This window comes from Equus przewalskii, chromosome 17, assembly GCF_037783145.1.
Source record: "Equus przewalskii isolate Varuska chromosome 17, EquPr2, whole genome shotgun sequence".
Classification (NCBI taxonomy): domain Eukaryota; kingdom Metazoa; phylum Chordata; class Mammalia; order Perissodactyla; family Equidae; genus Equus; species Equus przewalskii.
The window spans coordinates 78,819,678-78,846,473 of record NC_091847.1 but is presented as its reverse complement, the minus strand read 5'-3'; the positions used below and the strand labels follow the sequence as shown (position 1 = coordinate 78,846,473).

General features: G+C 39.5%; 1 protein-coding gene across 13 annotated transcripts in view; it reads right to left on the bottom strand.

Annotated features, from left to right (window-relative positions):
• The window catches only part of PARD3B (par-3 family cell polarity regulator beta), a 930,268-nt gene that overhangs the window by 322,194 nt on the left and 581,278 nt on the right, over nucleotides 1-26,796 (bottom strand). For 11 of the 13 annotated variants that reach the window (XM_070581758.1, XM_070581756.1, XM_070581765.1 and 8 more), the window contains one exon: nucleotides 8,432-8,476. The exons of the other annotated variants lie outside the window; for them this stretch is intronic. In XM_070581758.1, coding sequence (XP_070437859.1) covers nucleotides 8,432-8,476 — 45 coding nt within the window. The remainder of the gene's footprint in view (nucleotides 1-8,431; nucleotides 8,477-26,796) is intronic. 13 annotated transcript variants of the gene reach the window in all.

The following is a 26,796-nucleotide window of genomic DNA, read 5'->3' as shown; positions in this document are numbered from 1 at the left end:
ACTGTAGTTCACCTGTCACCCAGCCCTTGACTGCAGTGTGCATGACTAGAGCTCACCTGTCACCCAGCCCTTGACTGTAGCCTGCATTACTGTAGCTCATCTGTCACCCAGCCCTTGACTGTAGTGTGCATGGCTGTAGCTCATCTGTCACCCAGCCCTTGACTGTAGTGTGCGTGGCTGTAGCTCACCTGTCACCCAGCCCTTGACTGTAGTGTGCATTACTGTAGCTCATCTGTCACTCAATCCTTGACTTTAGTGAGCATGTGTGTGGGGGGGAAGTAAATATATTTTTTCATAGTTTCCCATCCAATTTTGCTTCAATGATTAAACATATCCCAACCTGGGTAACCTTTAATTTATAATGTTTCTTATTTCCTTGGCTAGCCTATTGGTCAACCCTATAATGCCATTATACGCAGACTTCGACATCATCAAGTAAACTGAGACCACTTACATCTTTAATTTCTCACTCCCTCCACCTACAAATTTATCTAAGGCAACCCCACCACTTTATCCGCAGTCCTGGCCCACCTCTTCAAGGCTAATTTCTATAAAACCACACTCTTCATCCTATCCCTCTAACAATTTCCTGTTTCCTATTTCTTCATTCTCTCACAAAGGTCTCTTTCCTCTCAGCCTACAAACACAGTCCAGTGTTTCTCATTAATAGCACAGAACAAAGACAGCTTCTCTATATACATCTCTGTTCTTTCTCTTAACATAAAGCTTCTGGAAAGATCATCTACGTTTGTTTCCACCAAAGCTTCTGGAAAGATCATCTACGTTTGTTTCCACCTCCATTCCTCATGCCACTTCGTTTTGTTCCTGTTCTCCTCTCTACTGAAACTCACTCCAGCTGAAGTGATTGCTAATGGCCATCTCTCAATTTCCAAACCTAGTGAAAATCAGACATCTTCTCAAACCTTCTGTAACCTGGGGACCATTCCCTTTGGGAAATTCTTCATCACTCATCCTTCAGAGACAGGATCTCTTTACAAGAAATAATTCATCCAGGCCACCACTGGGTCTAAACTCGCCCAAGCCTTTTCTCTAGACTCCTCCACTCTGCCTTCTTGAGTCCCCACCATCCTCCCATGGGTGACAAAATGCAGTTCACTTTCAACCTCTTCTCTGAAAATTCCCCTGCCTTTGGGCCTTAGCTGAAATTCTCCACTAAGAATTCTGCTTCCCTACAGTCCTCTCACTTGAAGCTGTTCTTTCTCACTCGTATCCTGCAGGTCAGCCTAGGGCTCAATGTCCTCCTTGTTTCTAATTTCCACTTTCAAGTACTGTGGGTCCTCTACTCCCATAGAAAATCTCTACTCCTTCACAGCTCCTGCCATCCTGCCACACTTCAGGAAACCTCTTGTCCTCAGGAAACCACTTGTCCAAGGAAAACAGTACACGTATGCAGAACACCTGGCCCTGAACGGGAGGTTGGAGCTAAGCCCAGCCAAGCACTTCTGAGATCAGCACATCCCAGCCCATGTGAAGACACATGGTCAAGAAAGCAGTGCTACTGTTGGTTTTATTATGCAGCACAGTTGTCGCAATAGCTGACTGATACACTGAGAATCACACTGGATCTTCTTCCTCACTTTCGCACTAAGTTTAATTAAAAAACAAAACAAAACAAGTTCGAGGCTTTATTTCCTAAATATTTCCTTATTTTCCTTCCATTCCCATTGCTAATCACTTCAGTTTATGCCTCCGTCATCTCTCACCTGGACTATGGCAATGCTCTCTTAACTGTGCTCCTTGCTTATTCTTTGTCCCTCCAAATCCCCACAACCACCAGAGTGAAATTACTGGAATGTAAAACTGACTGCTCCCTCCTTTGGTCGGCTTGGATTCTGTGAGCCTGTAGGATAAAACTCAGGTTTTTCTGTTTGGTAGGAGTCCACATGGTCTAATCCTGCCTATTGCTCAACCTGGTATCTCATCCCTCTCCCCTTTGCACCCACGCCACACAGAACTGCTTATTGCTCCTGGTATACACCATGGTGCTTCCTGTTTTCATAATTTTCCACATGCATGAAATGTGTTAGCTCATTGACCTTTTCTGGTTCTCAAACTTCTATTTATCTTTCAGATCCTGCTATGGAAGCATTTCTTTTCTGAAACATAACAGCCACCTTTCAGTTCCAAGCAGAATCAAGCAATGTTTCCTCTGTGAGATTTCTGCACTGCGCTCTTTAGCATGAAGGGACCAAACCAATATTTAAATAGGCATTTGTGCTTATTTGTCCTCTACCACTCAACAAACACTTTTTCTAAGGCAGAGATCATGTCTGATGTTGCTTTGTATCTCTCGCCTAACACAACACAACACTTAAAGCAACACTTGTCACAGAGTAGCCATTTAATGAACATGAGTAGAACTGAAATAATTAATTTTGAAATTTGGTATCTAAAAAACATTGTAGTCTCTATTAACTTATGAAATTCAGAGACGCACACACCATCACCATATTTGAGTAGCAAAGAATATTATCTCATTTCTAAAAAGACTGATATATTTGTTTCTGATTCAATTTAATTCATTGAGTTTTAGAGACCAGAGTATTCAGCAACCTTTTACAACATAGGAAATACCTGGGTTGCTTCATGGTCGAGTTTGTATAGGAAGAATCCTAGACATATTGCTAACTTTTTTATGATAACATTCTGAATCCCATGGAAACAGCAATCAAAGCTGGAGATTGTGGCAAACATACACATTTCTTGTGTCTAAAGCTATAATTATCCCACATAACAAATGATAAGAGCTTAGAAAGTACCCAAAGAAGATGTTTATCCAAATAGATAACCACGCAGTGTTACCTTAACCAACTGATGAGGAGTCCACTACCTGCTAACTCCAAGATTTTAGTTCCTCATTAACAGTGACAATAAAAAGTCACAAAAACCAGGGCTGGCCCTGTGGCTGAGTGGTTAAGTTCGTGCGCTCCGCTGCAGGCATCCCAGTGTTTCGTTGGTTCGAATCCTGGGCGCAGACATGGCACTGCTCATCAGGCCACGCTGAGGCAGCGTCCCACATGCCACAACTAGAAGAACCCACAACGAAGAATATACAACTATATACCGGGGGGCTTTGGGGAGAAAAAGGAAATAATAAAATCTTTAAAAAAAAAAAAAGTCACAAAAACCAGCAATCCAATTAGAAGACTCATGAAAAATGACCATGGTTGGTGTTCCAAATTTTAGATGCATATTTTAACTTAGATATTTTATTAAAGTATGGGATACTGAGACAACAAAATTCATGAAATGCCGCTTAATAACTCATTGCTCTTGAATTAAAGTGACTATCTGATCACCCTATATTTTTAAGAGTTCTATTCCTTTGGAAAGATCTAGAGATTTTTCAGCTACATTTGAACATTCTAGATTGGAAGTCTACACACAATGCATTTAGAACAGAATATAAGGTCTGCAAGTTCGCAACTTGCATATTAAACTCGGCCTTTGCCGTAAGGATACACATCACATGCACATTTGCTATAATTTATACATAACACATGCACAGCACATGCATATTTTGTCTCTCATCCATCTCTTCACCTGGCCCACACATTCATATAAACATACACATGCATAAACGCATGCAGGGAAACAAAGGCAAGAAGGATCAAATCAGATGTCCTCTCGCGCTCTCTGAACTACAGTAGTCGGACAGAGAAATTATACCGACTGCCTTCCTTGTTTGGCTGGCTGAGGTTATGAAAGGTAGGTAAGGATTTATGGGATATCCTGTGGTGTCATGTCTTCCAACTAGAACTATGTCTGACTCCTATGTTCATCTCAGTTCCCGAGACTGTGAGGTGTTAGTTAGGCACAAGCTGGTGGAAAATGAAATGGTCAAAAGCATATGCTCTACCACACAGTACCTGGGCTCATAACCTAACCTCACTAGTTACCAGATGAGAGACCAAGTACTCAAATGCCCTGAGCTTCAGCTTCTCCCTCCATAAAATGAGTTAAAATACCAACATCCTTAGTGGCTGCAAGGCAGCTTATAGAGAGGTATCCCCCTAGATTGTTAATGAGTACTCACTCATTAATTGATAAACTTATCTCAGAAAAGGTCTGGACTTACTGCCAACCATTACTTTTACAGACTTGCCTGTTTTACAGCTATATAGACAGGTGTTTGAGAATATAAGAAATTAAAATAGAAATAGGAAAGCTTTTTAGTCCATTTTGCTAATTAATATGTCAGAGCTCATAAAAAGGACTCATCGGCTTTCTTCAGTACTGCATCATCTTAAAGAGCTGGATCAGCAAAGATCTCTGTGGACAGTCAATATATATTAAAACAGCTCCAAGCGGTAAATCAAAACAACAAAAAATGAAGACACAGTAAAAAAAGTAAAATTTATAAGTCCTTTCTGTCTGAATGCAGAGGAGCATTAAACTGGTGGTTTAGGTGTCAGCTCAGTATGCAGCAAAAAAGAGAAAGGATTACTTCTCAGACACAGTCTTAGAGTCTAAGTGTTGCCAAAATTAAAGTATAATTTAAAAAATAAAAGAAGCTATGCCAAATTTGATGCAATTTTCTCTGGATTCTAATGTTCCCTCAGAATATGTCTTTTTAAAAAAGGTTTTATTGTTTAAAATACACATTTTGCTGAACTTCCCCCCCACCCCCCCGCTGCCGCATTGCTAGGATTTGAATTTTGTCAGAATTCAATTAGTAAGACAGTTAGGGAAAGAGGTAAAAGACACCTTTTTGGTTTTTCAAGGCTCTGTTGCTTGTAATTTTTCTTAAAGGAACCAGACAAAAGGCATTTTGCTCCTAACTTCTCCACGTAGATCTTGCCATTTCGTAGATATTAATACCTCTCATCCACGGAGGAGGACCCTACCAGATCACAAACAGGAGAATCATCCTGCCCTCTTCCTTGCCAAAGGATGCAATGCAATGCCCTGCTGGGGAAGCGCTGCCCTGAGGTAGGCTGTTAGAGAAGTCTCAGGAATACTGGATTGATTCCAGATGGGGTGAGGGAACACCACATTTTGGGCCAAAAATGTTGGAAAGATTTATCTCACCTGGGCCTTTGATTTGATCTGAGCTCTGAGGAATCAACCATTTAAAGATTAAGCCAAGGAAAGGTGCCAAAAATATTGTCACAAATTTGGGAGGTACCCAAGCCAGACCAACAGATGGAACTTGGCACGAAATGGCTCTTACACGCTAAGTAGCTGACTCAGAAGAAATTTTAACGCAGATGAATTTATTAAAATGTTGAATATCATCCTGAATAAGAGGATGGATGATAGATTTAGGTCAGCACATACAATTTAATTTAACTTCCTGATGGTCTTGGATAGTATGAAAGCTGCCCACATTTCTATAATTAAAAAGAGACATGGAGATACTCTTTCTTCTTAGCAAAAGAGATATCACTTTTTTACCTAAATATTCTGGAGAAAGGATTTGAGGAAAGGAAAGGTGAAACAAAAAGAAGCTGAGGATCCCTTTAACGTTGGTGAGAAAAGTATGAACACAGAATATTGCAAGTTAAAATCCAAACCAGTAACCTGCTTGGTGGTCAGAGACTGTAGCAGATTGAGATTATAGTTATATACTAGGTGAATTTTTAAAATGATTTTGTAACGGAAAGAGGTTGCCAGAATCAAAAGGATCTTAATCCTCTACCACATCACTACCACCACCACCACCACCATCATCATCATTATCATCATCCCACCATCACCACCACCACCACCATCATCATCATCATCCCACCATCACCACCACCACCACCACCACCACCACCACCATCATCACCATCACTATCACCACCACCACCACCACCACCACCATCATCATCATCATCATCATCATCCCACCATCACCATCACCACCACCATCATCATCACCACCACCACCACCATCATCATCATCATTATCATCATCCCACCATCACCACCACCACCACCACCATCATCACCATCACTATCACCACCACCACCACCATCATCATCATCATTATCATCATCTCACCATCACCACCACCACCACCACCATCATCACCATCACTATCACCACCACCACCACCATCATCATCATCATCATCATCCCACCATCACCACCACCACCACCAGCACCACCATCACTGTCACTACCACCACCACCACCATCATCATCATCACCACCATCACCACCACCACTACCACCACCATCATCATCATCATCATCCCACCATCACCAGCACCAGCACCACCGAAGCCCAATAAGAAACTCCTCTACAAAAATGCAGTACACATAAGGGATTGCATTTTATTTGAGGGATGAGTTGCTGAGGACCATTACAATTCTAGCTTAATTTTCCAAAAGAAATAAATATTATGTGCTCTTCTTGGAGCACATAAATTTATAATCTTAGTAGCATGTTTTTCTTGAATGGTGCTTTGTATTTTCTCAGAACTGTTGCTAATGTTTTACAGGAGCTCTCGTTTAACTCACCTCCAGACTGTGCAATTTTAGGGGCCTGCTTAGCCTTCTTCATTGTGTCTTACTGCATGCTACTTTTGCTCCAAAGTTATCAAGTTTCTGATTGTTTTTTAGCATTTGCTCTGGTTTCATGAATGGCCAATGAAAAACTCAAAGACATTGTGATATGATATAAAATACTTAAAATATAAGAATAGAGAACATTGTAATATCAGTACATTAGTAACCAAAATCTTCTTTAAAATGTCTGATGTATTTAAACAGTGGTTCATGTGATATAAAGAACATTGGCACTACCTCTCAACCAGCTAAAGTAAAGCTGCCATGTGAACCTTACAATTAACTGACTGGCAGCTTTTAAACTATGCCATTTGTGGCATTTTTGTATTAATTTGGAAGATTATTTCAATTTTTGTACTTAGACAATTAATTAAAAAAATTAATATTTTTATTTTACACTATATAACATATTATAGCAATATACTAAGATAACAATGTTCTCATTTAGAAACAGTGACAATAATTTTTAGTTACTGGCTAATAGTAATTTGCTTGGAAATGAAGTAAGATTAGAATAAGACTTGATTTCCTAGAAAAAGCCAGAAAATTTATGATTTGGTTATTTTCACAAACCAGATTGCTGAACAATCTTAAGAACGTTTCCACTTTTTACCTTGAAGCCTATTCCAGTATGTAAAAAGGCTTTAATCTTCAAGTGTTACTACCTGTGAGAGAACTACCTACCAGCAGTACCATGCATTTAAGATGAAAATAATATATTCTATCTTTGGGGTTCCTTGGTCATGAGACCTCTCTTCTCAGGCTCCTAAAAATATTTCCAGCAGTAGAGAATTTAACGGATGAGGAGGATGGGACGAGCAGCAGGTGGCACTTACACTCCCACAGAAATCTGTCCTTCCCCGTGATCTAACCTCTTAGGCTCTTTGTTAGGAGGAGCAGAAGAGAAACAATCTAAGAGCTGTGACCCAGCCCTTCTCTATTATCACTAGAGAATCTGGAGACAGAAGAAAAGTAAGAAACTTAGAATCTTGCCCTGAATGTGACGGAGGTAATGAGGCATCAAGGCCACTTACTGCTGAAACGTAATTGGCACACCCACGCAGGAGATGCCTGGGGATGGTGAAGACTTCTTTTATATCAAAAATGGAGGGATGCCAGCACATTGTAACCCTTCTGTTGTTTGGAATGGCAATTCTAAGAGTACAATGGATATTTTCCCGCCAAATAATACACCCCTAAAAGAAATGGATTACTGCACATTTATGAGCTTAATGGCTTTAAGTGTTTTCAATTCCTGTGACTGAATGATGGTGAAGGAAATGCGAAAGGGTAGAAGGCAGGCCACCCGGCGATGAAGGAGAGCTTGGATTTTAGACCTGAAGGCATCTCCCATACAATTGAGAAAGACCCAGTAGAGCCTTGGAGATCCCTGTGCACTTCCTAAAGAACCTCTAGGGAGCTTGTTGAGGAGTCTAAAGAAAGGCAATACTGTCATCTTGGGCACAATCCCCATTGGTGATGGGCAAAAAGACTACTCTTTTTTGAGGAGAAAGAAATGACCACATTTTTCTTATTCTGGAACATACTGTCTTACCACTTTAATGTGAAAATCATCATGGGAAAGAATTTCCAACTTTCTTGGGTTTTCTTTATAATTTTTTTGTTGTTCTAAGTGTTCAGCTGGCATACAGGTTTAAGACTTTCAGTTTTATAATTATTTTTTTGGAAACATTTATTCTTTCCTCTCAAACATTTTGAGTCAGCATACATTATGCCACCAGATACACAGCCAAGCAATAATTCATCTTTGTGGAAGTCAGAGACATCTCATGTATTAATTAGCAAGCCTTTCAGTGACTAGTGGATGGAAACAGGCTCCAACTGCTACTCAAACACAGCCAGTGATTTCCAGGAAGGAGAATATAAAGTCAGCTACAGGGAATGTCTTACCCGATCTGTGTCCAGCCAATGAATGGACTTTGCTTTCATCGGGTACTGAGAAGAAATAAAATAGACAAAAATCAGAACTGCTTGTAAATCAGCCATTTTTGAACAATAAATTAATACAGATTCATAATAAGTTAAATCTTTTACTAGCAAAGATTTGAGAAAATTTTTCACCCAGCCTACCTGGGCCACCTGATTTCTACTAGTAGATATTTTAAAGACAACTATAAAGAAATATACGTTAATTAGGTCTTCTGTGAATATAATTTCATTTTCTTTTAATTTTCCATACTTCCAGTTCTTTTAACTGGATTGTTGTTTCCATGTCTGCAAAAGGAGAAACTAAACTTAAGGACGCAGAGATGTATAATATATAATAAAACTCTTTGGGCACAACAGCAATTTACACATTCAATATTCAAGGAGTGGATTTCTATATCTGGTCAAAATGCAGCAAAAGGGAATAGATTTACAATTCATCCCAAAAAAGTTTTAAAAAATAGACAAAACATGAAACAATGGCATTCAAAAGATCAGACATCAGGCAACAAAGGACAGTGACTCCTAGGAGATGGAAAAGACAGGAGGTGAATCCTACAATTACCCAGCGTACTGTCTGGAGAAACTTTCCAGGCGGCAGTGCAAGCAGGAGAACTCGGGCAGAGCCCAGTGACATGGAGCTCGAGGACATGGAGCTGGATGTCAGGGAAGGCAAGGCAGGTTGTAGGGGAGAGAACCGGGGAGGAGAGAGCTACACAGAATTCTTCCTGAGATCTGCAAAGGGTCCCCTCGTGTATTTCGTTGAATACTGATGGTCACATGTATGTGAGGAAACTACCCAAGACCTGGGAAAAACCACCCAAAAGTGGAAAAGGGAACAGCGTCCAAAGTTCACACAGGGCAGGGAAGAGTGCCTATTCCCAGCAGCCAGAGTAAAAATGCCACAATTCAGGGGCATCAGTTAGAATATGAAGAAGGGCCTTGCTTCAGCAGTGGGGGGAAAAAATTAACCCTACATTAACACAGTTCTGATGAAATGGCTACATTTTTTGAAAGATACAAATTACCAAACTTTATACAGGGAGAAATTCATAATCTGAATAGCCCTATAGTTACTTTTTAATAAATGAATTTGTAGTTGAAACTTCCCCATAAAGAAAGTTCTAGACCCATACACCTTTACTGGTGAATTCTACCAAATATTTAAGGATGAAATAATACCAGTACTACACAAAATCTTTCAGAAAATTTCCCAACTCATTGTATGAGGCTGGTATTAACCTGATACTAATATTAGGCAAAGACACCAGATGACAACTATTAACCAATATCCCTCGTGAACACAGATGCAACATTCTCAATCCTTAAGCATCTCTGCATGGATTATCACCTCAATCTTCAACAACAGCTGTTAACACTCACCATGTGCCACTGTCTATGTTAGTCTATAACACTCTGGTGCCCAGGGGTTGAAGCAAGTGAGGGGACCTTGCGAACAAGGAGGACCTCTTCCATCCCTTCACACTAGGTTGGTCCCAGTGCTACGCCCCTCCTCCTCCGCCGACAGCAGTCAGTCATGTTTCACTGACCCACGTACTGTTCATAGATCTTCCCACTCTCACCAGCCCTGCCTTCCTATGCTGTTTCTTTATTTTCTAGAAAAAAGCACTACATAGCTGTGATTTTCCTGGTATCGACTGCTTAAAAATCTTGTTAGACTTTTCTTCTTATTTCCAGTTGGAGATGGCAGTCTGCACTTATCAGGCTCCAATTATGGGCCAAATTCTGTCTTTCCAAGGTCTAAAAGAAACTGATAGTAGAATCTACAGTATAAATAGAAAACAATGATGAAAAACGATGATGTTAATAATACTAATAATAATACCTGTAGCTAATACTTATTGAGTACCTGTAATACACAGGTTCTGCCCTGCACACTTTATATCTGAGAATTCATTTAATCTTTACAATAACCTAGGAGGATGGGTATCATTATTACCCTGACTTTACAGATAAAGACACCGAGGCCCACCTCATCAGTGGAGGAGCTAGAAGTAACCCTGGCACTTTAACCACTCTCCCATACTTGTGATGAGTGATAGAAGAGATGTCAGATTTTTTGAGTCATCAGTACCACAAATTAAATATAAGAAAACGTTTGACAAACAATTACATATTAGAAAACTATTATCCTTCTTATTTGACTATATGTTATTAATAGAAATCTTTCTGTGGTGACCAATGTTAACAAGTGTTAGCTATAATTTTGTTTAACACGTTCAGAAATCTACAGTTCTAACGGGTTCAAGCTAAAATATTCATCCCCATTTCACAGATGAGAAATCATCGGTTGGAATTAAAATCCTGACTTGGAAACTTGCTAGTTACATGAATTTATTTTAACTTTCTGTGCCTCAATCTCATTATATAGAAAATGAGGATAATATTATTTATCCCACAGGTTTGCAGTGAAGCTATATGTGTAAGTTTACGCAAAGCACTCAGAAGATCATATAGTAAGTGCTTAATAAATATGAGCTATTATCATCATCATTAATGAGAAACTAAACAGAAAGGCAGAAAAACATGATCGCTAATAACGAGATAGATGTAGGTTGAATCTCAGCTTTGTCAGGCAAGTTACAAAGTTCTTTTCATCCTCAGTTTCCCCACATGAAAAGTGACATAAAAACACTACACAGGGAGTTTGAGAACTAAATGAAAAAAAATGTACAAAAGATCTTAGCACAGCGGCAGGTATATATTTCTCAATAAACGAAAACTTTTGACAAATGGAAACCGTGAGGGTGGTCAAGGCGGTGAATTTGATGATGGTGGGGTGTTTATGAGTTGCCTTGCCTGGGATTATAAAGGAACAGAGGGGGAAGTAACTGAGAGCACACTACGTTTCAGGCAGGGCACAGGATGCTTTCGATCGTTATTTCATGGATAGTCCAACACCCACAGCACAATTCACCTCCCAGTTTACCTGGCTCCTAGTTCATCCCGTAGTGGAAGAAAGGCCAAAGGGACACCGTATTCAGACTATGTGATCTTATGATGAGTGGTTATTCTGAAGAAAGGGATTCGTACAAAGGTAGGGTTTTGTTACTTGGTTTTTGTTTTAACAGACAAGTTATCCCATTAAATCTAGGCCAATTTAAGTACTCAAAATTCCCCAGCCATATTAGGTTAAAATGTGGCAACTTCTTAAATCTTTGGCTGAATACTGTCTATTATTTTTAGTAGGAATATTCATCATTACTTTAATTGACAATTTGAAATTCTTTAGAACACCAACATAAACTGTTTCAAAAAACAGTGCAGAAAATCCAAATGGGTGATAGGCATAAAAATTAGGGGTCTTTCTCCAAAATATTCACTGACACAGATGTCTATCTTTAGGACAGAAGATAAATGAGTACACATAATAGAAAAGAGAGGGAACTATAGTGCCTTAATTAATAGAATACATTTTATTTAAAAGGTTAAACTGGGAACAATCATCTTTTATGCATATGCTTAGTGCTGGGAAGAGATTTAAATAACAGCAGCAAATGAGAAAATGAGGTAAAATTACACATACCACCAAGGCTTTTTTTTTAAAATGACAAGTGTTATAATTAATACTCAACTTCCTTTATAACTCATATTATCTTAGAGCTAGTACAAAGTTATCTCTTGGGGCTGGAGCTTAAGTCTAGTTGTCTCACTGTGTAATATTTAGATAGCACAGGGATTGGAACAGTAGCAATATGAATATGACAGGTATGTCATTTTAAACAAAGAGCTTATTTACAAGACATTGACAAATGAGTGAGCCTGGCGTGGGAAAAGTCTTCCATTCTAGAATGGTAGGGTACCAAAAGCATCACATCAGAGAGTATTGATGGAGCAGGAGCCAAAGTTTCTTGTTCTGGTTCCGATGACATATTGTTTTCTTTTTTTAAAATAAGTTTGCAGAGGCTATCATGTTCCCTTTCTTATTCTTCAGTTTTAACCAAGGGCTGGTACTACCCGCTCTTGATTACTTTAAAGGGATATTACAGTAATTGCAGAGGTATCAATGATACTTTAAAGGGATATTACAGTAATTGCAGAGGTATCAATGAAATGTTGAGCCCTTCTGGAGCTGAAATTTGTAGACATTTTTGTTGTGATTATTAAATACTTAGAAGGCACTGTGGACTTGCCCCTCTGGAGACTTCTCTGAATTTATTTAGATAATGGGATTTCTATACTAAGCTCATGCTTCCTGGCATTCGACTCGAGATTGATGGCCACTATTTGATTTAATTAAGGGAAGGTGCTTCATAAGGAGGACACTGTGGCATCTGGATGTTTGTTTATTTCCTGGTGCATGCTCCGGTTTAGGAAGCCTTGCTGGGGAAAACAGCAGCCCCTTGGCCTGTGGTTCCAGTTAGTGTCGTTGTAGAGCTTTGACGCTAAATAGAACTGCTCAATTCTGATGGCACCTTTTTAAAAAGCATGGATAAACACATTGTATCTTTTGACTTAATTTCAACCAGGTTCATTGACAGAATTCAGAGAAACCATAAATAAAGAAAATATGTGGTGGAAATCTTGAAAAACATGGCATTCTAAGAACATATTAGTGGCAAACATTAGAGTGCACACAATAGTTTAATATATTGGCTTCCTGGTAGGATACATGTTTATGAATACAGTGATCACTTAAAGTGTTTTATTCTTTTGTCAAGCCTTCTTATACACTTCAAATGCATTTTTGCTGGGGGAAAAACAATCCCTTCGCTTATTGATAGCATTTGATACGCATCCTATAACATAAGTGACTATTAGGACTGCACTGGCTTAATAAAAATTTGCAGAACAGTGGCAGATTCGGCGAGTTAATGGGCTCCATATGCTCTTCTTACACTGACAGAAGATGGTATATTGCTAACATGCACAAATGCCTTCAGATGAAGATTGCCATCAGCTACAGTTATTCTTTTTGAGAATGCCAACACTGTGTCAGGAATGGGGAACATGCAAATGGGTTCAGATTCCCACTACTTCATATTGAGATACTTTGATGCAAAGCTGTGCTTGAGTATACGATGCGATGCTTGTCTTCTACACAGATTGTGCTATTTCATTTAATTTTTGACTTCCACATCTTTTTTTTTTTTTTTTTTTAAAGATTTTATTTTTTCCTTTTTCTCCCCAAAGCCCCCCGGTACATAGTTGTGTATTCTTCGTTGTGGGTTCTTCTAGTTGTGGCATGTGGGACGCTGCCTCAGCGTGGTTTGATGAGCAGTGCCATGTCCGCGCCCAGGATTCGAACTGACGAAACACTGGGCCGCCTGCAGCGCAGCGCGCGAACTTAACCACTCGGCCACAGGGCCAGCCCCTGACTTCCACATCTTTGACATAATAGAGACTGCAGTTTTGAAGATGATGTTTGGCACAATAAAGATCTCTCTTCTAATGAGGTCATAAATACTTCTCTTCGGATAGTTTGCTAGGAAACTAAGTATCAAGTAATTCCTTAATGGTTAATAAACTTCTTTCCAAGAGTCGTCCTTTCAGAACAACACCACCAAAACTGATGTAGTTGCCAATATTAAGAACCACTTTTCTTCTTTTTTAGCAGATCAATTTCTGTGCCACTGATTGAATTCCAGAATGTTTAAGGAATGCAAACCTGTTTCAAGTTGCAAATTGTTTCCTCCTTAGCAACCATGAACTATTCCTGCATTAATTTATAGTGCTTTCTGATGTCAGTGACTACGTGGCCTACTGTTTCCCTTTAGGGAGACTTTTTGAATATCAGCGCTATGAATTTTTATGTGTTGAAAAATTCTTCCATCTCTTGAAAACAAAAAACCAAAAACAAGCCTTTTGCTGACAAAAGGACTTAGGGAATTAGTACAAGATAAGGATGCAAATGCTTCTCTCACCATCTCTCTTAGCAAGCTTACCCCCCGAAGCACCTTGCTCCTTCCTGAATGTATTGCTGCTCTGATGGGGAGCTAATCAGAACTCAGCAGCTGAAGTTTCCTTCCATTCTTGCAGGGCAATCTCCCAGCCAGGATACCACAGGACCAGCATGAGGGGCCCACTCCCTCATCACTATCCAGCTAGTCAGCTGTTCACAACTTTTCAGTGTTCTCTTTAAAATTCCCTTTCTTTCTCCACGAATCTTAGGAGAGCTTAAACCTAACGTTAGGAAAATCCAGTATTTTTTATATGTTCTTATACTATCGTCTTTACTTCATAAAGAGTATTGGAAAAGTCAAATCATTTCTTCATAATTTCATTAATGCATTTATTTCTAATCCCTTCAATAAACATTATCTTTCTCAAAAGAATGAGGTATTCAACCCCGGGGTCTAATGAAGAGATACAAACACATAATATATATAATATAATGTAATAAATAGTAAAATAAAGGAGGAAAGATAAGCTTTAGGAATATAGCAGAAGGTCAGACAGATTTGAGGGTTTGCAATAATAATAAAGGTTTCTGGTGACTGAGAACTCGAACCAATGGATCTGGGAGGAGCAGGAACCACTTTCAGCACCTGCGACACTGTGTCAGTCATGGCAAGGGAGGAGCAGGGAGGGAGGCAGAGCTCCAACTTTGACATAAAGGGACTTGGATTGTGACACCAATTCCACGTGTGACCATGGGCTAATTAGTCTTTTTCAAGTTTACCGAACTTATTTGTAAAATGTAGATATTGACCCCCACCTCAGAGTATGAGACAACTTACAGGATGTAAAAACTTATTATGGAACCTAGCAGAAGCAGGTGTTCAAAAATGGCTTATGATCGTCCTTCACATGCCACCACCTCTGCTTGGTCCTCTGCACTCCAGCACATCAAAAGTATGCTTTTGTCCAGGCCATGCAACTTCATGCACCTGTACCATATACAACCAGTACATGCAGTTCCTTCTGAATCATAATGAAAATTCATCCATTCTCCTGCTTGGCAAGCATGCTTTAAGACGCCCTTCAAATGTCATCTTCTGAAAGTCATCTTCTCCAGAACTCCAGGCTGAGTTTACAGACTGAATAATTTGTCAATATCTCCATTATTTGTGTATAGGTCTGTTTCACATTAAACTATGAGCACCTTGAGGAGGGGATGTGTCTTGTTTTTCCTTGATAGCCTGGGATCATGCCTAGCACTTCTTAGATATTCATTAATGTTTGCTGAGTGGGTGAATGCAATACATATAAGAGAAAAGAAAGGAAGAGACAGTTTGGATACATCCATTCAGCAAAGGGTTCTAGACTAACGAATGAGACATATGTCCATTGTGGTGTACATATGGTTATATGAATCTTGTAACACAAACGTGTATAAACCTAGTCAGATTCTTGTGGTGCAATTTGCAGACAAGATCCTGTCAAAGAAGGTGAAGGAGAAGGTGATTGGAGTCTGACTCTGGGAGAGTCTAAACAAAGACCAAAACACGGCAGAACTGTTTGGAATAAATAGAAATCCACTTATATTGTGAGTAGTAAACTATAGAAAAAAATATGATTGGTATAGTTACATTTTGTTGTCTTTCTCCAATAATTGAGCTATATACAACTGACCCCTGGGGTATTAGTCCCTATGTATTTATTTTTTCAGTTTGCTGGCACTAATCTCACGTTGTTCTTCACATGGCACTGACACTTGAAAGAGTAGTTCATTCTGTTTACAGAAAATATCACATTACATTTCTGAAAAAATTGGAATACTTGGTACAGAGGCCACTCCTTTCAATATGCAAATGTTCTGCATTTCCAACGCTGTAAGGAGAGTAAATAAATGTCTATCTGTTATATGACAATTTCCGAATAAAACAACAAAAAACCCCACTAGCTTTTAGAACTGCTTTTCTTAAATATCGAAGCATTAAACCATATTTATAACATGTGTAAGGTATAAAGGACAACGATAAAGTCAACACTGTGCATCAACCAGTCAGTTTAAGAAAAGAATATTATTTTACCTTTGAGGCCTTGTGGGTGTTCCCTTGCAATCACATTCCTTTCCCTCCTTACTCAGCAGCAACCACATCCTGAATTTTGCAATTCATAATTCTCTTGCTTTTCTTTATAATTTTGCCACGAATTTGTCCCCAAACGATATACTTTAAACTTGTATCTTTCATAATGAGATCGGATTCTGTCAAATACTTTTTCTGTGTCCACTGACGTGATATGGTTTTTCTTTTTTAGTCTGTTAACATGTGACTTACATCGATTGATCTCAAATGTTAAACTAACCTTGCTTTCCAGGATAAATTACACTTGGTCATGATCTCTTTAATATATTTTTGGGTTCAATTTGCTAAATTGTTAAAAAGAATTGTGTACCAATTCAAAAAGGTATCAACCTAAAGTTTTCTTTTTTCTAACATCCGTGTCTGGTTTTGGGATCATGGTGATGCTGGCTTCACAGAATGAGTTGGGGAAATGTTCCCTCCTCTTTATTAATCTGGAAGAGTTTCTGCAGAATTCATGTTATTTCCTCCTATAAAACAGTAGAATTCACCAGTAAAGCCATCTACTTGCAGTTTTCTTCATAGGAAGGTATTTAACTATAATTCAATTTACTTAATAGCTATAGTGCTATTCAGACTATCGATTTCTTCTTGCATGAGTTTGAAAGTTTGTGTCTCTCAAGGAATTTGTCCATTTCATCTTGTCAAACTTATTGTTCACAATATTACCTTAATATTCTTTTAATATCCACAGAATCCATATTGATGTCCCCTTTCTCTATCCTAACAATATTCATGTGTCTTAAATTGTTTTATACTGATCAGTCTGGTTAATGGTTTATCACTTTTATTGACCTTCTTAAAAAACTAGACTTTGGTTGTTTTGATTTTTGTCAATTTTTTTTCCAGTTCATTGATTTCTACTCTGCATTTTATTTCTATTCTGCATTTCCCTTCTTATGCTGAATTTGGGTTGCATGTACTCTCCTTTTTCTATTTTCTTAAAGTGAAACCTGAAATCACTGATTTGAGACCTTTCTCCTCTTTCTAATATAGTTCAGTGATATAAATTACCCCTACTGGCAGCATGCAAATTGTTTTTTATCACACAAATTTTGATATGCAGTGTTCTCATTTTCATTCAGTTCAAATACTTTCTAATTTCTCCCTTAGTTTTTTCTTGATCCATGTGTTACTGAGAATTGTCCTTTATTTTCCAAATATTTGTAGATTTTCCAGAGTTCTTGCTCTTTTTGAATTTTAGTTTAATTCCACGATAGCATGAGAAAATATGTTGTATGACTTGAATCCTTCCAAAATTTTTGAGACTCTCTTTGTGCTTGGGGATTCATTCAGATTCTTGGATCTGGGTTTCCAGATTTCATTAAATTTGCAAAAATTTTGGCCATTATTCCTTCATATATTTTTTTCTCTGCTCCCCCTTTTCCCTCATTTGAGGAATCCAATCACACATTCCTCAGGCCACCTTGGATGGCCCCTCAGTGCACTGTTCACTTCTGTGTGTCTTTTTTCTGTCTGTCTTTCAGTTCGTGTGGTTCTACTGCTATGTCTACATGTTCACATACCTTGTTTTCTGCAATGTCTAATCTACTGTTAATCCCATCCAGTGTATTCTTCATCTCAGACATCAAATGTTTCATTTCCAGAAGACTGATTTTCTTTTTATATCTTCCATACCTCTACTTAACATGTTCAGTTTTTCACTAGGTTTGTGAATATATGGAATACACTCACAACAATGTTTTAATGTGCTTGTCTCCTAATCCTAACATCTGTGCCAGTTCTATTTTAATGCCTGATTTTTCCCATTATGTGTCATATTTCCACACTTACTTGCATCATGATTGGACGCCAGATCTTGTGAATTTTACCTTGCTGGGTGCTCAGCATTTTTATGTTCCTATAAATATTTTATATCTTTGGGATGTAGTTGAGTTCCTTGGGAAGAGTTGATCCTTTTGGTCTTTGGCAGGACTAGTGCAGCATTTACTCTATGCAGATAATGCCCTACCACAGAGCCAATGCCCTCATGCATACCCTATCCAATGTCCTGCAGATTTTAAGGTTTTTCCAATCTTGTTAGTGGGAACAGGCACCACTCCTGGTCCTATGTGAGCTCTGGGTACTGTGTCCTGGATCTTTCTGGGAGTTATTTTCCCAGGCTTGGTAGTTCCCTCACATGTGTGCTCTGATCAGTACTCTGTGTTATACACAAGAGAGATTCTCTAAGTATTTCTGGAGTTCACTCTCTGCAGATCTCACTCCTGTGGTACTCTGCACACCCCACCACCTTGCTTTCCCTGGACTCTCAGCTCCATCTCCTCAACTTAGGTAATGAAAAATGTGATATGAATCTTATAACAAGTTTCATGGTATGGTATTATTTATCTGGAATAAGTTGCGAAATAATAACAGTATTTAATAAATTGAAACATCTTTGTCCTTTTAACCATGGCTTCCTAAATCACAGAACCAATGGCCCTAAGACTGCTTGAGTAACTGTCACCCAAAGCATAGCGGGAGAACACTGAGCTAAGAATGCGATCGGTGACTGAGAGTAGTGTTCTTTGGGAGTCTCATTACCTGCCTCTCTCCTACATAAGGATATCATGAAATCGATGCTGAGAATAGGCAATGTTCTTTGTAATCTTTGGAATATAAGACCACAAAGAGGATGAAGCTGAGCTGGTGGACTGCAAGGAAGCCATGTGCTGGCTCAGGGCTATTCCCCTCTCCTGACGGCACATAGCTGTCGTCACGAGTAACGGTCACAGCCTTCCTTCCAAGAGTCCTCCTAACTCAACCCAAGGCTTTGCCATTCCACGGCTGAATTTTGGTAATTGCCTCCAATTTGCTCTTGATCTGCCACCCTCTCCCCAACTCTACTATATACATTATTTACCACACCCAGATTAGCCCGTGCCAAATGTCACTTTCATCACTTTTCTAACCTACCCGAAAACTTTCACTAAATTCAACTGCCTAGAAAATAATCAGTCTCCCTAGCCTTGCATTCAAGATTCAAACACTTTTTACTTTTCTCAATGTATTTTCCTCTATTCACCTTTTACAGAAGTCATACAGAGTGATTCCTGGTTTCTTCCCATTTTTCTTTATTCTTAGAAATGCTTCAAACCTCACATGTATAAATACTATTATTCCTCCTGGGCCCAGCTTCCTGCTAGAACCTCCTTTTTGTAGAATATTCTCTCTGTCTCTATCTCCCACACAGCACTTGAGCTTTGCCTCCGAGCAAATGTACCACGTTCTACTCTGTATTATGATGACTTGTGGGCAAACTCAATGAAGGCAAAGATAGTATTTTATCCATCTTTACATGGCACAGAGTCACAGATTAGGAAAGTCCTCAAAGATCAGTTGTACGGAGTCTCCATCCTTTATTTCTTTAATCTGTAACAAGGAAAAGTCTACATGTGTGAGACCCTCCCAGGAAGTTTCTTTCTCCGTGAATTCTTGGGATCTACCAGGGTTGGACTATTTCTACTACTCAGACTATGACAATTCCCCTGATTGCTAGACCCTTGATAAAAATTTCTATTATCAGCAAGAAATTGATACCGATTAAACCACAGAGAAAAGGGCTGCCCCATGAGTCATGCAACAACCAACCATGATTCACTATTAACCAGTGAAACAACATAGCTCTAATTCCACTATTTACAATGTGCATTTTCACTTCTCTCTTGAACAGGGATAAGGAGGAAGGAAACTAAAACTTATTACCAATTTACATGGGTCAGAAATCATGTTAAGCGTTTCAACATATGTTGTCTCATTCAATTCTTACAAAAGCTCTGTGAGTTGGGCATTATTACCCTAGCTTTATGGAGGAGGGAACTGAGGCTCAGTGGGGTTATGTCATAAAGTTAGCAAGTGAGACAGCTGGGATCTGGAGGGTTCCTGGCTTCAAAGCACAAATTCCTTCTACTATGTAAGTCTAAGAGGTAAGATTTTGCTAATGGCTTTACCATCAAGAACTATGTATTTTACTAGTCACCACTGCCTAATAAAGTAGACTTTCATAGCAAACTATGTAAAAGAGTACATGATGTCTCTTTAAAATGGTTGTGAGAAATAGAGTCATGGTAAGTTGTTTCGAGCCTCGTATGCCTGAAAATTTTTACCAAGTAGAGTCATGGGCTATTGCTCAAATGGTGTTAGAGCAGTGGAAAACGGGGGAAAAAGACACACGTCTAAGGACATCATAGAGAATTTATTGTTCCAACATAGGAATGAAGCAACAGAGAGAACCACAAACGCATCCAGTGTGTGGTCTTGTGAGGGAGGGATGCAATTACTATTAAGAAGAGAGAGGGGAAGAAATGGTCAATAGTATTGATACAGTAGAAGCATCACGGGGTCTCCTGGGACTCCCGTCTCTCTCTTTCACTTTGCTTTCTCTCCACTCCCAGCTGTTGAATGCAACCTGGGACAGCATTAACTTTTATGGCAGCCAAACTGGGCTACTGTTGGCTCATCAAGTGTACGGTCAACCCAAATCCTGAAGTCTTAACTGCTGTTAAGCCAGGTCTTTGTCCAACAAATAACTATGGAGAGCCAGTGGCCTGCCAGGCATCATGCTGGGCACTGGGACCGTGGGACTGAACGGGACCAGTCCTGAGCCCTGCACCCGCAGAGTTTCTATCACCCCACTGATCACACGTAGTGTGAGAAGCACCAGCAAACCTTCCCGACCAAGGCCACCTTCAGTCCTCACCTCGACAGATGTAATGACCCGTTGACTGGCCTTCGGGATTCTGCACTTACTCCCTAAAGTCTACTTTCCACACAGAAGCTAGCGTAACCCTTTAAAACAAAAAACAAATCAAGAATCTTATCAGGACAGTCCCTCACTCAAAGACTCTCAACAGCTTCCAATGATCTTTAGAAGAAAATCTGAAAACTCACTGTAGCCTCCGGCCCAGCGGGGCGGGGGCCTTCCCAGCCTCGCTCCACAGTCTCCCCACACCCCATGCACCTCACCTGCCCCGGCCTCCCTGCAGCTCCCCGCACACGCCAAGCACGCCCCTCCACAGGGCTTCGGGCATGCTCTTCCCCTACTGGAGTCTGTTCTCAGGACAGCCACATAGCTCACTGCCCCTTCATTCACCTCTCCACAGACACCACATCACCAGAGAGGTCCTCCCTGGCCACCTCACCCAAGGTGAGGAGGGCGGCTCCCCGTCACCACCTTCTCACCTGCTTCGTGTTTCTACAAAGCTCTCATTGCTGCTTGACGACTTCCCCACTAGAACACCAGCTCCACACGGACATGGGCTTTGGTTTTTTCCACGTTTTGTTCCCCAACAGTGCCTGGTACACAGTAGGCATTCGATAAATATTTATTGAATGAAAGAAGGATGATCAAGCAACCTTGAAAGTAGGTAATGAAGAGACTAGACCTAGTTTATGGATTGGGCCTCCCCGACGGCTTTGAGACCTGGACGTGTACAGGGAAGCGTGAAAATGGTGTTTGGACCGAGGAATCATGAAAGCCCCCACACAGGTCCCACACGTAGAACCCAGAGGCCTTCCATACAGCTGGAGCGCTCAGCAGGAGAGGGAGACTGGCAAGAGACCAGACGGAGGCAAGGAAGGGCCAGTCATGGAGGAGCTGGAAAACCACATTGAGGAATTTTGTCTTTATCTTCAGGGCAATGGGACGCTGTGAAGGGATTTTCAGCCAGGAAGTGACATGATCAGATTTGTGTCTTAAAACGATCACCCAGGCTGCAGTGTGGAAACGAATTGGATGGAGTAAGGCAGGAGGCAGTTGCTCCTCGTTTTGAGCCCAAGTAGAGGAATTTACATTTATCCCTATTAAATGTAACCTCCTGAATTGCAGCCCATCAGTTCTCCCTGTCGAGATCTTGTTGAATTCTGATGCTGTCTTCCGGTGCATTAGCTGCCCCACCAAGCGGCGTGTCACCTACACATCGGACAAGGAAGCCTGCCACAGCCATGCCACATGCAGGGCTTGCCTCTCTGGACACCAGCCCTGCTCTCTTCGTGTCACTTTGCATGTGCTTGTGAGATGGCTGGCTGGGTGGAAACATACTCTCCCCCTCACTCAACCGTGTGTTCTCTTGTAAAGTTAGCTGGCCAGCCCAGAATGGAGCTACAATTCTCAAGATCTAGTAACCTGAGCTACTCAGGATTTTCACGTGCATTTCCCTCCGCGCTCATGGACTTCACACAAAGACGGAAACATAGTTTAGTCTTGCATGAATTTTTGGCACCTGGTTTCTGGCTGGGGATTGTACAGCTGCTTCTGTTCTTGGCTACAATAAGTGCTATCAAAAGATTTCTCGTCTGACATGAACTGAAGTATATAAAACTGTCTATGTTTCTGCCCAGCATCTCCTGTCATCTGTTTAATATGCAAACTGTGCAAAACCAGGGCTACTGGTATGTAATAGATTTTGAAAAGTTGTCATCCAGACTCATTGTTTATTAGAGGATATTAACTTTGGGGGTTTATGTGCCGTCTTTCCAATTCTGAGCACACAGTCATTCACCTGAACGGGATGCTCCTAGTTCTGCACACACTCTAGTGAACTGATCTGGTATTTTATACTCATCTATTAGGTGAGTTCATTTAAATCAGGCTCCATTTTACAGAACAGGCAATTACACATACATATTAAATATCCATTATCTTTTTGGAGAGTATTGAGGTATACTAACATCCTGAACAAGGTTGAGCTAATAGAAAACATTAAAAGGAAAAAATAGAAAGTTGCTGGACCCAGAGTCCAAAGCAGCTTCACGGGCAGCAATCTTTTAATCTCTTTTCCTTAGACCAGAGATTTCTTTGGAGGCCTCGGAGCCTGCTGATGAAGCAAGGCAAAAATGAAAAGCAATGGGCTGTGTCTACAATGCACCACCCCCTCCTCCAACTCCCCCCACCCCCAATTCTTACATTAAATACAGTTTTTTGCTGTAAAAATTTGAAAGAGATTTAGGAAAAATGATTTAAAATTATTTGGATATGACTTAATCATTTAATAGATATTGACAGATTTTTTTAGCAATCTTTTGGCTTACCCAGAAATTCTTGTAAACTGAAAAAAAAAATCTCAAAATACAAACTGTTTTCAAATGTAATAATAATTTTAAAGGAATTCTAAATGTAGCAATTAATAAAATTGGCATAGGACTCTATTTCAGGGATAGTCAAACATTTATTAACCGCAAATTTCGGGCTTTCGTTTCACACATCACAGCCAATAATCTTTTCGTGTCTCAGATAGTTCAGGAGGCCCTTGGAAAGCTCAAAGGCTAAGCCCTGTGCCCACAGTGACTGACCGATAGGAAAGACAAAGTCCTTGTCTGCTCCAACCAGAGGACTGTTTCAACAATTCAGGACATGGAATATGAAGTGGAAACCATTGCGTTACTAAGGTCATTGAGAAGAAAAAAACAATGATTTATTGTTGTTCCCTCTGGTGTCTCCTTCCTATATGCTGTGGCTTCACTAGATTCTCTGGTTGAAAATGGCACCATCATTGTCCTAAGCAATTCTGACTTGTCCTCTGCTCCAGCCTAAACATAACTGGTCAAGCTTGACTCTGATGGTGGATGGGGAATCAGATCATTGATGCCCTTCCCATTTCTACAATTCTATCAAAATAGGATCAGAATAATAGTCTTTAAAACCAAGATCTGAAAGAACTCAGAAATTCTTCCCAACTCCCATGAGGCTCTCTTTGTACTTCTGTCCACAGGCAGCGACCAGAAGCTCTCCACCTTAGAGAGCAGCTGTGGCAGACACTAGGCTGGCTGACTCAGTGCCACCAATGACCCATCCTCCCTAGCTCCTTTCTGGCTAGAAGGTCTGTGACGTGTCATAGTCCTGGCCACTGAGATGAAAGTGGGAGTTTGCTGGGCAGCACTTCTTAGCCAGCATCAGATCTCCCGATACAAAGGGGAGAAGGTTGGCACACCGTTTCACCTTCCACCACCCATCTCCTTTGTTTTTGCCTGGAACATGGATATAATTTCTGAAAATACAGCAGCCATCAGGACACTGAAGTAACAGATATGAGGACAAAGGCCAAAAAGTCAAGAATGACAGAGTAGAAAAAGAGAAGGAACCTAGGTCTCTGATGGCTTCATTGAGTCACTGAATTGGCCCTATTCGGAGTTTGTGTCATGTATGGTGAATAAACTCCTGTTTACTACAGCACTGGTGGCAGAGTTCTCTGATCACAGCAGTGGAACGTCCTGTTTAACATCATTTTAATTGGTGAGAAGTAACTTTCTGTGTCAACCTGAAATCGAACAAACGTCTCTTCATTCTACACATAAATATTCTTATCCTCTCTTCCAGGTGACAGTGCCCAGTGACATGGAGTCAGCCAATACCCCTGCACCCTCTCTGTCCTCTTTGTAGTTACATAGCCCCATTTCTTTCTACTATGGACAGGATTACCAGTTTTTTAAGCTCTTTTTTAAAATTATTTTAATGCTGCCAGTTGATTTTATCCTAATAGTAAATGAAATACATATTTATATTAGAAGATGTGAAATATGTAGGAATGTATAAATAAGATAAAAATTATCCTTGTGACTTCTACTAAGAGAAAAATCAATGTTAGCATTTTCCTGAACTTCTTTCCATTATTTATATGTGTATACAGACATATCTATACATACATACATACACTAATATAATTGTATACACTCTTCAAATGATGTTTTATCATTAACATTATTCATGTCATTAGATAGTCTGAAGATTTTTATTGGTTGCATAATAGTCTATTATACCTATTAGATTAATGGCCTATAATTTCACTAACCCTCTAATTGCTGGAAAATTAAGTTCACTATAGTGAAAAATCCTTAAACTTAAATCTTGGTCAAATCTTTGATTTTTTTTATAGGATAATTCTTTGAAGTGGAATTACTGGATAAAAGATAAAGAGTGCTAAGCTGCCCTATACAATTACTACATTGCCTTGCAGTAAACCAGCATCAACTTAAATACCTAACAAGGCATATTGCGACACTGGCACATGTACATTTCAACATCTGCCAGTATAATATCTTAATTTCCTTAATTACTTGTGAGGTTGAATATATTTCACATATATTGGCTGATTGAAGTTCTTTTTTCTTTTGTGAATTGTCTGATTGTATATTTTTCCAATTTTGTATTGAAATATTTATTTTCCAATAACTAACGAGCACTTCATATATTAAAGATGTTAATCCTTTGTCACGTATTTTATAATTATTCCTTTATTCTCCTGAACAACAAGAACATGTGAATAATAGCAAGTGATTATAAAGTGTCTTTTAAGCACTGTCTCTTAATCCTATTTTAAGAATGTTAGAGTTTCCAAATTAACTTCTCGGGATGTTGCTGGATTCAGAAAGGAACAATGTAATCCAAAATGAACGCTTAGGATCATTTCTCAGTTTTACACATATCATCCAAAATAAATCTCTTCTCCAACTTAAGAAAAAGATTTTCTCTTTTCACTCAAATAAGCTTCACTAAGTATTTCTCTTATACACTAGCATTTCATTTTCATAATTAACCTTCTAAAATATGCTTAGCAAAGCACATGGCAATGACATATTGAACACCTGTTTAAGACGATTGGCTTCTTTTACAAATACGATATTCCCAAAATCCATTAATGATGACGCATAGCCTCAGTTTTTCCAGTGGGGTGACAATTAGACAGCTGTGTTTAGAAATTCTTGCCCTTAATGATTTGGGGACCACATTTCCAATATAACAGCATCTCTAAATTATGGCTTGGTCATGGATAAGCCCTTTAAGTAAGTACTATCTTTTACAGGGATACAGATTTAGATATCTAAGGAGTTAGTTAATTTGACTGACATAAGAGTTAATTTATACATCATACAACTTACACAAGATAATTTACACAGTATCAAGTAGCTATGCTGGACAATGTATGAATCAGGTTATGTGAATATGGGCCCTTCTCAAGTTCCTCAGTTGTCTTAGCATATGAGGTTATAGTAGATTGTACCTGTATTAACACATTTTTTATTAAACCTAAATACAGAAATTGCTTTGTAGATAAAAATGTGTGTAAATTGTGAAGCTGTAATCGGTGAGTCTGTACCAAGTATTGAAAACATGTAGAATATTTTCAATTTATTTTGAGTAAATCTTGTTCCTTGATTCAGGGTTGTTTTGGTATCACTTTAGGATATGTGTCATGACAACTAATACTGTCTGACCCAAGCTGAGCAAAATCTCTGAATAGTCAGCGTACACAATGTTTGCGACAACTCACATGCAACCAAATTGCTCCGGACTAATGTAATTCAATTTCATGTTGCTGCAGGTAAAAGCAGACATTCAAGCAG